At 28.5% G+C, this 19,138-nt stretch overlaps 1 protein-coding gene across 1 annotated transcript; it reads right to left on the bottom strand.

The window, feature by feature from the left end:
* Nucleotides 1-1,364: 1,364 nt before the first annotated feature.
* LOC120081208 (DUF538 family protein (Protein of unknown function, DUF538)) lies at nucleotides 1,365-3,933 on the bottom strand. The gene is made up of 3 exons (XM_039035909.2): nucleotides 3,591-3,933; nucleotides 2,335-2,389; nucleotides 1,365-1,990 (listed from the first exon to the last, which is right to left on the bottom strand). Exons 1-3 carry the CDS (start codon nucleotides 3,690-3,692, stop codon nucleotides 1,611-1,613), a joined length of 537 nt encoding a protein of 178 aa, XP_038891837.1. The 5' UTR covers nucleotides 3,693-3,933; the 3' UTR covers nucleotides 1,365-1,610.
* Nucleotides 3,934-19,138: the final 15,205 nt, after the last annotated feature.

Genomic DNA, 19,138 nt, shown 5'->3' with positions numbered 1-19,138 from the left:
CATTAAATATAACATTTTTATTAGAATGGGAATACACTTGAAAATAACAAGAAGAAATTCATGGTGGAAAAAAAAGATATCAATAAACATAAAGTTAACACGGAAGTGTGATATTTGAATTTAGAAATATTATGTGAGTGGAAAGATTGGAGAGGTTGGAACTTTTGATCAATTAAATGTATTTTTCTTTTTATTTTTTTAGTATAGCAATTTTGGGTGGGAGTAATTCAAACTTCATGGCCAAGAGTGTGTCTTATTTCACTTGAATTATGTTCATGTTAGCATATATGTTTTGACTATCTAAATTATGCTTAAGTTGTCGTGATTTAGTATTCTAAAAGAAAAACCTGCATAAATTTAAATCAAATACTATATCCATCATCAGCAGATCGACGTCTACCATCAATTATATTCAATTATATTGGATCTTATTGAGATTAAGGATGTTCAAAATTCAAATTGAAAATACAAAGAGGTCTCACGATGTTTATAAAATGCATATGCTTTTCCTTTCATTATCAATTAATTTTGAGAAGAAACTCTATGTTTATCTAATATCTTATAAAAATGATAAAGTTCACACTAGCATTCGAAATAAATAAATAAATCACATCAAGCGAATGCAACCTCGTCGTATCGCTTTCCACTTTGTTGAATCAAAGCAAAAAGATAATGTTAAACATTCTATTGTCTTTACTACTTTTTCTACCTTTTGAAGGAAAAGCAATGTAATATCAAACTACTATTTTCTGTCTAAAAACATTCGTTTGTGTTCTTTCAAGAAAAGAAAAATAAAATTGTTTGAGCTTGTTTGGTTACACTGCCTTTCCCTTTCTGTGTATCTCTATGCTCTCTGGTTTGACGAAGAAAACATTTTGATACAATTGGACTACACCTAACTATTGTATAGCCCCTACTACATCCAGTAAAAAATTGTTGTGGCATTTTTTATTTTTTAAAAAACTAATTAAAAAAGAATTTGTGTGTAGGAAAAGGTGAGAATATGTAGGCTGTTTGAAGAATGTTTTCATATCCCCCGCCTATTACATTAAGTAATATAATTCATTCTTCATTCTTCAAATGCTTCCAAAACTTTATGCAAGCATAAAGATATGAAATTTTGGTTTATTCTCACTAACTTTAAATAAAAAGATCATTTAGCTTTTACGAAAAATAGAAGAAACTTAAAAAAAAAATAAAAAAAAAAAAAAAAAAAATCCGTAAATGCTGTTTATCTCTTTAAAAAAACTAGATATAAGAACAAGAAATTAAGTATTTTACCCCCTTAACTACTAGTCTCTTCATAATCTCTCAGTTCTGCTATTTAATGTTTCCTCACTTCAAGAAAGACCTGCTCAGCTAGATAAGTTGGGAAGTATGACATTTTATAGTTCATCTGGTTCTGTCACTTCTCCACGAGAGAACGTAACATTGAACCACAAAGAGATAACAGAGAATCTACAAACCTCATGAAAACAGTATCTATAATGGGGACAAGATTCAAATTTCTATATTGGGACAATGCATATGGAACAATGCAGCGTATGTAACCACAGGATTCATTTACCTGCTTCCTTAACGATATCTGGCAATGTGCCATAGTTTGAATATCAGAAATCTTCTACCCTAACGGCATCATGGGGCTTTTCATATGCATCTTTCGATCTCGACTTCTTCACTCCTGCTGTGAACCAGACCTTATCAGATTTGTAGCCCTCAACCGACACGCTTGTCACTTTCACCCACACTAAGACTTTTGTCTTCATTCCTTCAATGCTTGTAAGCTTCCCTCTCTGAAGAGTTGCTTTCACCCGTGTTGCATATCTGACTACAGAGGAATCCTTGAAGCTTATCTCACAAGCGGATGGTAAGTATACAATCAGCTTGGACTTAGATTCATCAAATTCATAACAGGTCATGTTCTGAGGAAAGAGACCGGGCGGTAAGTTGTACTCACGAAGTAACTCTGGCAAGCTCTTCAATGGCTTTCCTGTGGGAGGAAAAAAAATCTTGAATACTCAAATAGGTTATGATTTTCTTCATTATTATGCTCATGTAAACCTTTTAAAACTTAATATAGGAGATGAGAGGCAGTCATAAGGGAGTGAGAGACAGTTTGTCATACGAAGAATACAGATATGCAGAAAGGGGAAAGGCAATCCAATAACTGATTCAAAAGGAAAAGGAAAAATGAAAGAGGAAACTTCACTCATAGGAACTTTTTGGAGAACTTCCCACAGAATGCAACCAGATATTGCAGCAACATTGTCCATTAACCCAGCATTGAATATGTAATTATTCTAATTTAAGAGGAGAGAATGTGCATGAGGTCACCTTTTAGCTTGTTGAAAATCCACTTTGCCTTCTCTTCAACGGTATTTGAGAAAGTCTGCCACAAAAAGATAACATATATGAGATTCTAACCATGGTCTAAGTTTAATATTTGCCTATACATAAATGGAGAAGTACTCAAGAGTTCTAGTTGATGCCATTCAACTTGAGTAAGTTATGAGCATCAGATTTAGTCTGCTTTTACGGTGCTTACATCAATAGTCCTATTTGAAGTAAGTTATGAGCATCACATTTAGTCCGTCCTATTTGACTTTAATGCCCCCTCAAGATGGGACTTCTTTTGAGTTCACCATTCTTGATCGGATCACAATTTCTTTTTATTGGACCAAATACTCGTTTGGGTTTTATGGCCTCTAATACAATATTTGATAGTATGGGGTTTCATCTCAAAACCAATTGACTATGAGAGGAGTAGCCCATCTATCTTATTAAGAGTGTGAGATCCATGATTTTTCCAATGTAGGATTCTCAACATGTCCTCTCAAGATGGTGCCTCTTTTAGGTTCCCCATTCTTGGTCAGATTACAATTTCTTTCTATTAGACCAAATACTCATTTAGGTTTCATGGACTTTGATACCATATTTGATTTGATAGTATGGGGTTTCATCTCAAAACCAATTGACAGTAAGAAGAGTAGCTCATCTATCTTATTAAGAGTGTGAAGTTTCTTGGTTCTTTCGAGGTGGTATTCTGAACAGACAATCAACATCTCCTTGACGGGAACATTGGAAAAAGAGAATTCCTCACTTTTAACAGACAGATTCCATATTAACATCTCCTGAATAGATCATGGAGTTTTATCCAAATAGATTTTGGTCAATCAACACAATTCTCATCCTCCAGTATCCCCCACCCCCATGTCATCCTACAGTAGATGTATTTTCTCAATATTTTTCCCAAGAAGTTTTTCAATCAAAGTGATACAATCAACCAAACCCAAATGACCCCTTCAGTCCATTTTCACTTCCATCGCAACCCTACTGGTGAACCCTTTAATTAATGGAAGAAACCAACGGATCTAGCCTTAATCTTAGCAGTAGGCGATAAACAAAGAAAAATCAGCACAAAATCCACTGCTAATAACAATCAAGTAAAACTGCATTACTCAAATCTCGAACAACAAAAAGAAACCCAACACCAAAATCAAAGAAAAACATGGGCAGAGACACAAAAGGGTGCCCAATAAATAAACAAAATTAACAAATACAAAGCAGAAACAAGACCAGCAGAAACTCACATTGAAATCATCAGTGATGTTAGCGAGTTCCTCCTTGGCTTTCTTTGAAATCCACAAGCTCCCAACCTTTAAGCTGCCCACTTTAGTCAAAGCCTTCTCCATTTTCGAAGCAAGGACCGACGTTCACTACCTCTAAAGCTCGGCGGCGAGAGAAGAAAATGGGGAGATGGGAGTAATGGAGAAAATGGGAGCCACACCCATATAAATCTGAAGCAACCTGGAGAAGACAAAGGCGCTAGCGGCTACTGTCAAATGTGAATTGTGGCGCTTTCGTTCTGTTCTGCGCTGTTGTTGTGTTGAGGAGTGTGAAATGGAATCGGGAGGGTAATTTGGTAAATTGGTAAATGGAAAGAGCTAATCTTCCGGCTTTTGAGCGGTTTTATTGTTAATTGCCATTTCCTATTCTAATGTCACGCTAGGTTTGGTTAGAAAGGGCGGGATTCTTTCATGAATTAGATTTTAAATTAATATTTACCTTTAATAAAGTGACATTTACGAATATAGCAATCGGGTCTAAAATATAAATAGATATAGCACGATATAAAATAATTTATAAATATTACAAAATTGAGATCCAACTCTCGAAGTCTATTAATGAAAAACCATATCGCTAATATAAACTATAGTGTATCAAATATAGCAATCGGGTCTTAAAATTTGCTATATTTGCAATTTTTAAAATGTTACTATATATTTAATTATTATACGTAAAAGTGTTATCCAATTTAATTATCCATTAATAAAAATACTGAACTTTGATTTTGAATTTAAAAAATCTGTGAATTTTAAGAAAATGTTAAATTGAGTTTTACAAATTTATTTGATCCTTTGAGTGTATTTATGGTGGCACATCTTCGAGGCTATCAAATTGGCACTGTTGTCAAGAAGCCTTTGCAGCGGTTTAGCTTTTTTTTATTCGAATTTGTGTGTGTTTGTATATTGTTGTTTTTAACTCATTCTTTTCGAGGTCCTAGACTTCAATATTTTGCATGTAATAAGAAAGAAGAGTGGAGAATGAGACAAGGAGAAAGTGAGCTTCAAATTGAACAAATTTTGAGGAGAAGAACCAAGAGAAGAAGATGATCAAGATAATTCAAATCAAGAAGAAGAAACGTGAGAAAAAAGCAATAAAAATGACCTTTAAAGGAATTAATTGAACCAGACATGACATAACAACTATTGTGTATGGTGTACCAGGTCAAAGACCAATTAATAATTAAAAAGTCATAAACTTATTATACACGAAATTGACAATTTAAGAATTAATTAGACACTATTTCCAATTTTATAGACCTACTAAACACACTTCAAAGTTTGGAAATCAAATCGACATAAATTTAAGAGTCTAAAAAAATGTTGAATAGATGAATAACCTATCTTTCACAATATTTAAAGTTAAAAAACCTTATGGGACATTTTTTTTTAAAAAAAAAGTTAAATAAATAGAAACAAATCTAATAATTCAAAAGCTAAACTTGTAATTTTAATTTAGGGGTAATTGTAACCGGCAACTTTTTTAGATATAATAACTAAGTACGTAATAACATTTAAAAAAATTTACAAATATAACAAAGTTTATCAACGATAGACTTTAATTAACTCCATATCGCTGGTAGACTCTTACCAGTCATATGGTCTATCATTGATATATTATTTAAATTTTGTCATATTTATAAAATTTTTTACATCATACTATATTTGTTAATAATTTAGATATAATTGTTATATTTGTAACTGTCTCTTTGATTTAAAGGTAAGTAACATATTTGACACAAAATTAAATGGTTAAAAATTATGTAAACACATCTCAAAATTCAAAGATGTTTCAAGTACATGGTTGAAAATTCACTAAAAAAATAAGAAAATTAAAAAAAAAAAAAAAGTGTAACAAAGTAAAATAAAAGTTTATTTAAGAATAAAAATGTAACTTTGATGAAACGGTACTTTGATTTTCCTATATATTTTTTTCCCCACAACAGTAGCGGATTGAGAAGACAGAAAAACAGAAAGGGAATTAGAAAGGAGGCGAGTGTTGGAAAAAATTTCCATTAAACTTTTATTGGGAATCGTGATTCGAAAGACACAGAATGATTCGTTTAGATGATTGGATGATGAAGATTAAATTTGGCACATGGGTCGTGGGCTCCACTCTACATTGTTTACAGCTCAAAAGTCGATAAAGACCAATTCTCAAATGCATGTATATATATATATATATATATATATATATATATATATATATATAATTAACCATTTATACTCTAAACTTTATGTTAATTAGGAATTTACAACGGTTGGTTGGAGTCGATTTTTTAACCTAATTATAATCGAATCGACTATTATTTTTTTAGTAAATATTGAAATCGACTTCGACCATCAAGAAGTGTATACTGGTCATTGATCGGTCGTTTATTTGTTTTGAATCGACCCCTCTTCTGCTTTGATCAACTGCCTTTGGCTCGATTGATTTTGGTCAGTCGGTTCGATTTTTTGGTCTATCATGCTCCCCCTAATGCTAATTCAATTCATACAATTTACCATCTCTTAAATTTTAAACTATTTTAATTGTATTGATTTACAATCTCTTCTAAATTTTTGTCGACTAATATCATGAAAAATCATCATCTGGGTCAATCAATTCAGACTTTTCGTTGTAAAATTAATTTTGAAAATCATTCATGTAATAAGCATAAAACGTGTTTAGACATTTTCAAATGTAGATGAGTAAATGCATAAACGATTCTAGAGAAGATTATGAATTAGAGTCAAATTTAATTCATTTGTGAAAGTTTCGAGGTTTTATTAATACAATTATAAATTTTACATGATGTTTTTTCAAATCGGACTTAGTGGATTATGTAAATTTATATGTTTACCAAAATTTATGATTTAAATCGGTATAATCTCTAGAGTTCAAAGTTATATATTGATATTTTCTCAAAAAAAAAAAAAAATCATTTTGAGCCGAATTTTAAGAAAAATGTGCGTTTTGTAGTTTAAAAAAAAAAAAGTATACTCTTTTAATCCTTGTATTTAAAAAGTTTTGAGTAATTTGTTATTGTTCTAAACGTTGAAATGATATTTCAAAATAAGAATAATAATCAAATAAGAAGAGGAAAATAGATCACAGATGGGAAAAAGAGAGAAAATACGAAAATTTTAAATTTTTATATTAAAAATATCATGGCAATAATAAAATAATAGCAAAAAAAAATATTAATGATTGATCTCTAAATTAATTAAGGATGTATTTGGAATGCATTTTAAATTGTTTAATTAAAAAAAATCATTTTAGAAAAAATCTTTTTGGCAACCATTCAAAATAATTTTTGAGATGTATTTTCAACAATTTTTGACAAAAATGTTTAAATAAAAAAATATCATAGATAGAAAAAATATCAAACTATTTACATAAATAGCAAAAACTACACTTACAGACATTGATAGTCTTCTATCGGCATTTATCATATAGTATCAATGATAAACTTCTATCAATTTCTATCACTGATAGACACTGATAGGCTTCTATCAGTCTCTATCAAATTAGATTAAATTTTTTCATTTTGTGTAAATATTTTTTCTTATTTTTCTATTTTTGAAAATTCTCAAAATAAAAATTATTTTTTTAAAAAAAAAAAAACAACATTTTTCTCGAGTCAAATCAAGCAAAACCTAAAGGACTAGATTCACATTTTGAAACGTTAGAAATTAATTATTGTTAAAAAATCAAAGACAAAAAGATAATTTTATTTTATTTCTTTTTAAAATTAATTATTTTCCTTCCATTTCTGTTACATTGCTCCAGTATTGCCAGAATATTTTTGTCTCCCTTTGCTTTGTCTTTTAGCGAGTCTTTGTCAAAAAAATAATAATAATAAACTTATTAGTCGGTGCTAAATTTTTGTTGGAAAAAAATTAAATCTATTCTAATTTGGCCGGTTGTATTAATCTCTAGTCTTTTTAGTGAAAAAGCAATCTTAACTAGCTAGAATTTATCAACTCTTCATTTCATAATCATTTCGGTTCGTTTGATAATTAATTTAATTTTTTATTTGTTATTTTTTTAAAAAAAAATTAAATATGTAAACACTACTTTTACCTCTAAATTTCTTCATTTATTACTTATTTTTACTAATAATTTAAAAAACCAAGCCCAATTTTGAGAACTAAAAAAGTTGTTTTGAAAAAGTTATTTTTCTTTCTAGAATTTAGTTAAGAATTCAACTATTATACTCAAGAAAGATGTAAATTATTGTAAGAAATATGGAGAAAAGATGTTTAATTTTCAAAAACAAAAAACAAAAAAGAATGCTCTGTTTGGCAACTATTTCATTTTTTGTTTTTAATTTTTAAAAAACAAGCATATTTCTTTCACATTTCTTACAATAGCTTGCATATTGTTTAAGTACAATAATTGAATTTCTATCTAAATTCCAAAAAAAGAGTTTTTAAAAGCTATTTTTTTTAGTTTTCAAATTTGACTTAGTTTTTTAAATTATTGGTAAAAAGTAGTTAACAAGGGAAGAATTTTAGAGGTAGAAGTAATGTCTATAAATTTAAATAATCATCAAATAGAATTGACATGATTATTAAATGAGACCTAAATAGTTCAAGTTACACATTGCATAACTTATTATAGATAAAATTTGGTTTTTAAGTAATGATAAATACTTTAATAGCAAGTGGGGGCAAAATTTAAACCCTATAAAATAACCAATTTAAAGATATTCGAACTGACAAAAATAATTAAAAACATGTAAAATACATAAAAGTAGTTAAGAAATTTAAAAAGAAAGGTCCGGAAAATACAAAAAGGAGAGATTCCTTTGGACGAAAACATTTTTGTGGCCTTAGTCTTCCCTTCCTTTTACAATTTACCATTTACAGTGAGGAATCTTCCATGAATTCACAGTTTAAAATGAAAATAGTTGGTTTCTCTTTTTCTTTTCTTTACTTTTTAGAAGACTCCAAACAAGTCAATAAAATTGCTAGCAGGGCAAGAGGTAAAGTAGATAAAAAGCCTATGGGAACTGTGTCATAGACATATACGCCTTACATGTGGAACTGTGAAATAATTAATAAAATAACTTTTTTTTTTTTTTTTTGTCTATTTTTAAAAATTAAATCTATAAACACTACTTTTACCTCCAAAATTTCTTTCTATGTTATCTACTTTTCACCAACGGTTTAAAAAACCAAGCCAAATTTTGAGAATAAAAAAGTAACTTTCAAAAAGTTGTTTTTATTTTTGAAATTTGGTTAATAATTCAATTATTATACTTAAGAAATATGCAAATCAAGATAAGATTATATAGATTTAATTTTCAAAAACAAAAAATAAAAATAAAGGGGGTGTTTGGGGCAATAAATTAGTTATTATAATTCTAGGTTATGATAGTTTGTGTTTGGGGGGTAGATTATTTTAGTTTTGGTTATAATAATATATGTTTGAGGTGTAAACTATTTTAGTTTGAGAATGAAATAATAAACATTGCAGTAAATAATAAAAAAAATGATGAATGTAAAATAGTAAAAACTGTAGTAAATAGTAAATACTGTAACAAATGGGGATTTTGAAATAGTGTTGACTGTAGCTAATTAGAGGTTTTGAAATAGTTTTTATTATAGCAAGAAGTGGTTATTATATTTTGATGATAACCGTTGCCGCAAACGCCCCAAAATAGTTACCAAACCAGACCTAAATTATCTCTTCTTTGAATTGTGTAAGTCTCTCAAGATAATTTAGAAGATCCTCTCATGAAATGTCAAACAAGGAGAATAATTCTAGGGTCTTTGGTGAGCATGATACTCAAACTTTCAAAGATTTCGTAGCTTTTATGTTGCGTGGTCTTTGTACCAACTTGATGGATAACTACGAAGTCTCTATAACTCAATTTTGAGTAGGTTGTTGCTGACATACTTGATGAAGCACTTAATGTGATTGTAAAGTTGTGACTGTCTTCTACGAAATAGTTTAGTGTTAGCTTTCACGGCGACTCGAGATTTTATATGTCCAGCATCGAATAGTACACATGATCTACTACTGTAACGTGGAATCGAGAAAAACATAAAAACCAAAAATTATCATATGGGGATCTCAACCATAACAATTGGAGGTTCAAGAGATAACTCACTTTCTTTCTTTAGGTTGTTGTTGCCATACTTCATTATGCATGAATTCAAATCAAAACATATTGTTTTTTTAGTTTTTGTTATTGTTAGACATTCGTGAGAGATGGTTGGAAATAACTTGTCATAAAATTAATTTTTTTTTGCTTTGGTCCCACATGCCACACACTAATATACAAATTTTCCTTTCAAAGTTAGATCAGTCTTAAGTTGTACTTACACAAATCAAAATTTTGCACCAATAATTATAATGAAAAGGTAGAGAAAAGATTGATTAAGAAGATAATGCAATTTGGCATATGGATAATGGCAAATGGATTAAGATTATTGTGAAACCAAAGTCATAGTGAAAGTAGGAAGGAAAGAATTGGAATAAAGTACCAATCACGAAAATGAAAGCACAAAAGAAAACAATTGTTTTTCTCTCCTTTTTCCCCTTATTTTACCTTTTCATCCCTTTTCAGTCCGGTAGGATATAATTTTATATATACATACTTTTCATAAAGTTAGTCCATCCGCCAGGTTTGATTTATGAAATTAAAATTGTGATATATTAATTTAGGGTAGTTTGGAATGACAACAAAATATATATATATTAAAAATTCATTTTCAATTTAACACTTTTAATAACAAAATCCTTAAAACATTAAAAAAAAAACACACATGTTTTACAACACTTTTTTCGGAAGTGTTTTTATCAATATTAAATTATTGTAAAAAAAATTTCCAATGGTGGTTGTGGTCGGGGTTGACCTGCGACGGTCACTAGAAGTGGTGGTCAAAAGTTTGCCTACGATAGTTACTGGAGGTTATGAGTAAAATTTCTCAAACTAGGGAGAGATAACCATTGTATTCAAAATTCAATTTTATAGAAGTTTGTTTCAAGTGTTTATCCTAAACCAGCTTATTTTATAAACTATTTTTCAAAATCCATAGTGGTTGCCAAATACTTGATTTTGTTTCCTTTTCAAAATGACTTATTTTTTAAATTAATCACTTAAAAAATGTATTCCAAACACACTTTTATTATTCATTTATTTCATAAATCTCACGTAATTCTTAAAATTTACCCCTTTTTTATATAATGTATGAAGATGATATATATAGAGTGTTTTTGTAGTACTAAAAGTTTATATGTGTGTGCGGGCGCATTTAACCACTTGGCATAATAGGTTCAGGGTTCTAATTTTCACTCATAGTGCTATATATGTTTTTAAACCAATCAAGAAATGTCATTAAAATTCTTTTTTTTTTCTTTTATGTGAAAATGGAAAGTAAAGTTTAAATATCTTAACTAATTGAGTTATATTTGTGTTGGTCAACTATACTTTAAAATGTCAAATTAATAACATATATATATAATAATGTATGGTTGACTTATGCTTAAGTTGAAATGTCTTAACTAGTTGAATTATATTTATGTTGACAATTGTACCTTAAAAATTTAAAAGAAAAATACGTGTTTTTGTCCTTAGGATTTAGGTTTAGATTTCATTTGGTCAGCATTTTTCAAAATATTATATTTATATCCATAAATTTTGAGTTTAAATATATAGTTACTAAATATTATACTTGTGTTTTTTTTTCTACATGGTCTTGGTCCCAAAGCATCCGAACCTACACTTTTAACCTTCCCTTTTTAGAATATTAGTTTTTATTCGTTGATGCCAATTTATACTAATTAATTTTAAAGAATTAAATCAATTATAATTTTAGTTTTCACTACTTTTTCTTCACTACTAAAATTAATTAAGAATTCACAACATAATTATTTTAAGTGAACTAATACAAAGTTAATGCCAAAACCAAATGGAGTATTAGTGAAAAAAGAATATATAAAATATTGAGACCTAGTAATCAAATAACAAGTATTATGAAGCTTAAGAAGTAAAATCATAACATTTTGAAACAAATCAAATACAAATAATGGGGATGAAAGTCCTAACACAGCGGAAATCACATAACCAAGATCGTTATTAATTCTGAAATATCCATATACTGGGCATTTCAAAAATAATACAGAGACAAAAAAAAATTAGCTACCATAAAATTAGAACCTATGTTAAGCATGCAAAAAGTTAACTCTGTAGAGAAAATTGCGTGAAAAATCTTTACCTTTGTAGAACCATACAAAAAAAAAAAAAAAAAAAAAAAAAAAAAATCTCCAATTGATTTCACGAAATCAACACCACCACAAGTATTACCTCCCTATCCTCTTAGAATTCTTTGAGGGCTTTGGTTTGTGGGAACCAATTGAATGGGAAGAGAAGGGGAATATTTTTCTTAAGAGAAATTTCTTCACAAAACTTTTATATGTTTTTCAAAAAAATTAAATAAAACACCGTTTTGTAGGTCTCTTAACCTACAGGAGAGGGAGAGTGAACGTGGAAAAACCCACGATTTAGATAACTCCCCTACGTGAGAGTTATCATTTTTTAATTAGTTTAATTAATCAAATTAATAAATAATTAATTAATAACTAATTAAATATTATTTAATTAATAATGTCATTTAAATCATATTTAAATGAAACATCTCTTGCATAACCTATGATTTTAATTCAATTAATTTAACTAAATCAAATCAAATCAAATAATTATTTAATTCTCCAATTAAATAATTGCCAAAATAAATATCGAATATTTAATTTAACTTACATTCCAATCATATTCAATTGTATTTCTCTCATAACCTATAGTTTTAGTGTGCATCAAATACATATTAAATTTAACCTATAGTTTTAATATGAATCTAATTCATATTACATTAATATTTGAACTCCTTCAAATATATAATTTTTCCGAAAATCATGTCAAAAATTAAATTTATTTATAAAGTTTAAATAAAATATAAATTTTATATTATAATGTATCATTATACATTATATTGTTTCCCTAAGTAAATTTGAACATTTCAAACTCGGTTCAAAACACAGTTACCTTAATTCCCTTTACGAGTTAGGAATGGGACCTCATGTACCTATAGATCAAAAGCTCAAATGACATGAGATTAATAGCTAGACTCATTAACCAAATTAATCAATATTCTCTAATTGTCGGTATACTCCACTAAATACCTACTTGCACCCTTCTCACTGCAAATGTATTTCTGTGCCTACGGATATAGACCAATGATAGCAAGTTAATCCTTCACGAGTGTTCATAACACTAACTGGGTCAAATTACCGTTTTACCCCTAGGTTATCTATGTATCCTTAAGTACCAATACTCTTCTAATGAACAACATATTTATAGTCCAACCATTAAATAAAACTCCTATTGAGCGAGTGAGAGGGTAGGACCTTTTGTTCAAGTCCTAGAGACACCACTTAAGGGAACACTTATCTACTTACCCTTAAAGTCGGGAATGAGTGAAATCCATCATGTATTATTATGTTCCCAGCTCCTTGCTCAATTTTGTATCCAAAATTGTTGGTTTATTGAGTCAATGAACTGACCATTATCGCCCATACAATTCAAAGGACAATTCATCATGAACAGAAGTTCTTAATATACTCAAGATTAAGATTAAGTTGCTTAAGTCATCCTATTGAAATAGAAACCTAACTAGTCAACGGTGTTACATCTATTTGTTACTATTTATCGGTCATGTCTTACGCAAAACTCATCACATATGATACCCCCACTTGCATGCCACCTACACAACATGTTGGATCACTGCGTTTGTATCAAATACAAAGCGGTTCGTATCCATAGTATCACCAAGATAAGATATCCAAATTTTTCCTTATACTATAGACCCTTTAAGCTGTATCTTAAACGTTGATCCCCGTATGTCATTTCAAGACTCATCATAAAGCCTAGGATGTTAGTTTATTGGGTTTAGGGTTATTAAGACAAAAAAGAATACAATACAATTAATAACACTTATTGAAATAACATCAATAACTCTTTGTTAATGACAGACAATTATTTACATATACCATCTACGAGTTTTATGACATAAAACCCAACAAATAAGACTCAAAATTCAGGTACGAAAGTATATTTTCTCTAAGTTCAAATATTACAAGTGCACTTATATTTTTTTAATCAAATTTGGTGTAAATGATCAGATTGAAATATCTACCAACTTAAATATAGCTTGATTGACATATAATTTGTATTGATAATTTCATGGTTAGAACTTCGATTCTCCTTCCACACATTGTAAATATATATATATATATATATATACTTAAAAAATAAAATAAAATTGAAATATCGTATTTCCTCATACATGTGCAATGTCAATGAAATATAAATGATATAATAAATATGGGACATGAATGTAAATGTTGCTACAAAACAAGATATTTATAAAAATAAAGTTTCTCCGCCACATCCATTATTGTCATAAATAATAACGAAAGACCAAAAGTGAAGATTGGGTGGAACCCACTCGTTCGTCCTTAAATACCACAGCACACTTTTTTAGGCTGTGAATGAAAAGGAAATTAATTTTTTTTCCGATTAAAAAAAAAAAAAACGACAACACATTAGATCTGGTCGCTGAGATCGATCAGAGAAGACATGTAACTGCTCAATCACCACCGTACGATGTTGTACAGCTGTTTCTCTGACCAAATTCTCTTCCCCTCCTCTTTAATTTTTTACTCGTCTTTGTAACCATTTCTTTTTCTTATTTTTGTTTTTTAAAATTAAATTTATAGTATCCACATTTTTTTTATGATGATTTGTATTTTTTTTTAAGTATAATGGTTGAATTCCTAATCAAATTTTAAAAACAAAAATAACTTTTTGAAAACTATATTTGTTAGTTCTCAAAATTTGACTTATTTTTTAAACAATCGGTGAAAAATAGATAAAAAATGAAGAAATTTAAAGGTTAAAGTAGTATCCATAGACTTAATTATAAAAAATAAAAAGCAAAATGATTACCGAACGAGACTTTAATTGTCGGGTTTTTTTTCCTCCTCTTATTTTCCAACCAGATAGGCCTAATCTGGATCTGGGCCTGTGATAAAGCCCATTGAAGTTGGTTCGAATTGGGCCAAGTATGCCCAAGTTGACTCTCCCAGCTGTTGACTCAGACATCCCGTAACTGTGGAGGGAGCAATTTGGTGGGACCATTTTGAAACAAAGGACACTTTCATGATTAGCGGTCAACCCTAGGATTTGTATACTTTACCAAACAATGGGACCCACATAGAATAATAGTGATAAAAATAAAATAATAAAATAATAAATTCATGTAGGGGCAAACTGGACAAAGCACATGGAGATCGTATCCTGGTTGTAGTGTACTCTATACGGGAGCCGTCCATGCATTGCAAACTCTGGGAATAAAATCGTATTACCCAATCAAGATTAATTCCTTCCCATAATTTCATTGTTTTATTGATATCATCAATTTCTTTTTCTATTATTTTTTTAATTACTGTAAAATTTATAGTGAATATTACAAATGTTTGAAAATGACAAATCTGATCGCTAGGCCACGTCAAAAGTGGGCCATAGTGCTTATAACATGTGCATTGGGGCCCACAATAGCGATTGCATTTGCCTCGATAATCTTAACAAAAATACCTCTCCTGTCCTGGATGGGTTAAATAAATTCGTCTTTTTAAATATAAAATAAATATTTAAAAATATTTATATTTTATAGTAAAAAATTTCAAAATTACGTAATAGTTTTGGAACTTTGGCAATAAAACGTAAAAATATAATTTTTTTTATTTATAAGAATTTCTCTTAAATTAAAAATATAAAATAAATTGAGAAGCAAATACATTAATTTGTTTAAAGTAACTTTCTTGAAATTTAGTTTGTAATAATTTAGGTCCATTTTGTAATTATTTTGATTTTTTTGTTTAGTTTTTTAAAATTAAGTCTATAAACACTATTTTTACCTCTAATTTTTTTTTCCTATTATCTGTTTCTCACCGATTGTTTAAAAAATCAAGTCAAATTTCGGTAACTAAAAAGTTAGCTTTTAAAAAGTTGTTTTTATTTTTTGAATTTAGCTAAGAATTCAACCATTGTACTTAACAAATATGCAAATTATGATAAAAAATGTGGATGATATAGACTTAGTTTTCAAAAACAAAATGATTATCATACAGGATCTTGATTTTTGTAATTTTAAATTTGTAGCAAATTAATATGTATTGTAAAGAAAAACAAAATTAGATATAAACTTTTATCATTCAATAAATTGTGTAGCTTGTAAATATATTAGATTCTTAATTCGTTTATCGATCTATGAGGGTAAGATATCTCATTAAATTTTTACATTACTTTTCATGATTTAGAATTCTCTATGAATTTTAAGGTATAATGACTAAATTGTTATATAGTTCGATGTCTAAGTCATCGTTTGATAACCATTTCGTTTTTTGTTTTTGTTTTTTAAAATTAAGCATATTTCATCTATAATTTTTATAATGACTTGCATATTTCTTAAATACAATGATTAAATTCTTAGTTAAATTTCATAAATTAAAACAACTTTTTGAAAGCTACTTTTTTTAGTTATCAAAATTTAATTTATTTTTTAAACCATTGATGAAAAGTAATAATAAATGAAGAAATTTGAGGGGGAAAATAGTGTTCATAAGCTTGGGCCTAAATTGTTACATTACAAAATTGAAAATACAAAGATTAGATCATTTCAATCCAAAGTTTAGGGACTGAATTGTTTATTTTTTACGAAAATTCGGGTGATTTTTAACCCAAAAAAAAAAAAAAAAAAAAAATTCATCTTAAAAAACATTAAGTTTCAAATATATCTTAGTGAATAAATGGTTGACATAGTAATATTATCGATTTAAATATGTCTTAGTGAATAAGACACTTATTACGATCTCAAATGATGGGTCGATAACCCATTTCTATATACAGTCGTTAGAACTAAAAAAATCAAGTAAATGTTTGAGGAAAAAAAAGTAAAAGAAAAAGAAGGGAATTATTAGACAAACCAATGAAAACATATCCATGTAATTAAGAACACATTTTTAGTATTTTTAGACAATCCTAAATCTAAATGTATTAAAATATATACTACATCAACATTAATTAAATCATAAATAGTGTAGATTGTGCCATTCAAATTATATATGTTTCTGTCAACAAGAGCGTAACTCAACTAGCATAGTATTCATACTATCAACCTCGTGGTTTGAGGTTCGATTCCTCTACCCCACACTTAAATTACAACATCTTTCAAAAAAAAAGTTATATATGTTTCCTCTTTGAATTGAGATTCAAAATTTTATTTATTGTATAAATATATTGATCAAAGTTCTAAAATCTAATCTAAATTATAGCATAGGTCGAGATGTTAAAGGTTTGAATCTTCACCGTATAATTAATTAAATTCAATAAAAAAAATATCTCGTTTCAAAATTCAAATATATTGTCCATATATTTAATTAATTAATTAAAAATAAATTCTCTCTAATTGACCCTATTGCACTCATTAAATAGCGAAAACCATGTGATTTGATGATTATGCTGTTATAATTGGCCCTTTTTTTAGTCCCCTTGCCTTTTTTCTACCAACGTTATAATTGGTTTTTCTCTTTTAAAAACAATAAATTACATTTTTTAAAAAAAACATCTGATTATTTGAGAAATTTGAACTATGACCTCTTAATCGTAGATGCTTGTCTAACTAATAATTATGCAAGTCGTTATAATTGGCTTACATCCATTGGTATATATGCATTATATCTATAAATCAATATATACCAAAATATTTAATCCAAAAGTACACATGTTTGAAATTTCATTAAAAATAGTAAGCTCATTTACCTATCAATCCCTATAACTTGAATTTAAATTTAAATTTTGCTTTTTTTTCTTCTCCAAAATACTAAATTAAGGGTGAGTTTGAAATACATTTTCAAGTGTTTAATTTAAAAAATAAGTCATTTAGGAATAAATTAAAATATTTGGTAGCCATTCAAATTAAATTTTCAAGTGTATTTTAATAAGTTATTATTAATAAAAATAAGTTTTTTTAAACATTTTTTCCTCAAATCAATTCTAAGAGACCCTAAATGGAGTGGGAGAATTTCAATTTGCACTAAAAAAGTATAATTTCGATTTGACCTATATGAGATCATTATTTTTTAATTGATTCACATAATTGACTAAATTTTTTGCTCATCCTTGTCTCTATGATCGACATGTTATATACGTGTGTGAAATTTATGGATAAACAAGAAAATTAGAGATAAGAGTGGTTAAAAATGGTTTATGAATGGCAAAAGTATGAAATTAATTTTGAAAAATATCAATTTCTACCCTTGAATTTTGAATATTGTATAAGATGAAACCCTAAACTAATAACTGTATCAATTTAAACTCTAAATTTTGGGAGTTGTATCAATTTAGACCTCAAACTAATAATTGTATCAATTTAAACCATGAACTATTATAAGTGTATCAATTTAAACCTTGTATCAACTAAAACTCTTCATTGTGTTTTATTTGGACACACTTATGAAAGTTTAAATTTTAAATTGATATAATTATTAGTTTGAGGTTTAAATCGATATAACTCCAAAAGTTCAGAGTTTAAATTGATACATATCTAAAAATTTAGATTTAAATTGATATAATTTTTAGTTTAGTATCTAAATTGATACACCTTCCACAATTTAAAGATATAAATTGATATTTGTCGGATTAATTTTAAAGGTACAAGAATTTAATGAAATAGAACAGTAGTTCCCTGGTGATTGGTGGTTGGCAACTTGGCATCAAGAAAGTAGTCAAGTTTTTATGTCATCAATAAGTCTAAATCACAAGTATTAAAATGGAAATGGAACCAAAATAAATAATGGGAAAAAAAATAGAAAGACAAGAATCAATCGCAGCCATTGAATGGAAGAGAAAGTAAGGTAGATCGGAGGGTGGGAAAGGGACTAAGGGAGTGGACAGGAGTTACTGAAAAAGGTCTGTGAAGGAAAGACAAGAGGGTGGATAAAAGGGAAAGAGATGGATGGTGACGAAGGAGATGGAAGGGAAACTCGAGGCAAAGGAAAAAAATCGATTTAGATAAATAGAAATTTTAACCCCTATAATTGTATTTATTTTATTGAGGGTTGTCTAAGAAAAAACCGAAAAATATACAAGCGAGTCCAAGCTTCTGTATTATTGAGAAAAGGCATTGGGGAGTCTCACGTTCCAACAGAAAAATGTTAATGCCCCGAGGTTTGAGTTGACCAATTGAACCTAAAAATATATACTAATCGGGAAATATTTGAACTTGGGTTACGTCCCTGCAATCTTGAGTACAAAAAATGTTTCTAACTTTTAACACCTTACATGCATGTGTGAGAGACAATGCTTATAAATAGTTCATTCTACTACCTCAAAGGAGAGAGAAAGTAATCTCTGAAGGAGAAACCCAATTTTATTTCTTTTGTGCTTAAGTGAACTCGACACTTC

The sequence above is a fragment of the Benincasa hispida genome, chromosome 7 (genome assembly GCF_027475165.1).
Source record: "Benincasa hispida cultivar pf3 chromosome 7, pf3_genome.v1.1, whole genome shotgun sequence".
NCBI classification, from domain to species: domain Eukaryota; kingdom Viridiplantae; phylum Streptophyta; class Magnoliopsida; order Cucurbitales; family Cucurbitaceae; genus Benincasa; species Benincasa hispida.
This window is presented reverse-complemented; position numbering and strand designations above follow the sequence as displayed.

Coding starts and splice junctions, on each gene's coding strand:
- LOC120081208 (XM_039035909.2), bottom strand. CDS start 3,692: ATGGAGAAGGCTTTGACTAAAGTGGGCAGCTTAAAGGTTGGGAGCTTG. Junction 2,390..3,590: donor ACATCACTGATGATTTCAAT/GTGAGTTTCTGC, acceptor TTTTTGTGGCAG/ACTTTCTCAAATACCGTTGA. Junction 1,991..2,334: donor GATTTTCAACAAGCTAAAAG/GTGACCTCATGC, acceptor TTCCTCCCACAG/GAAAGCCATTGAAGAGCTTG.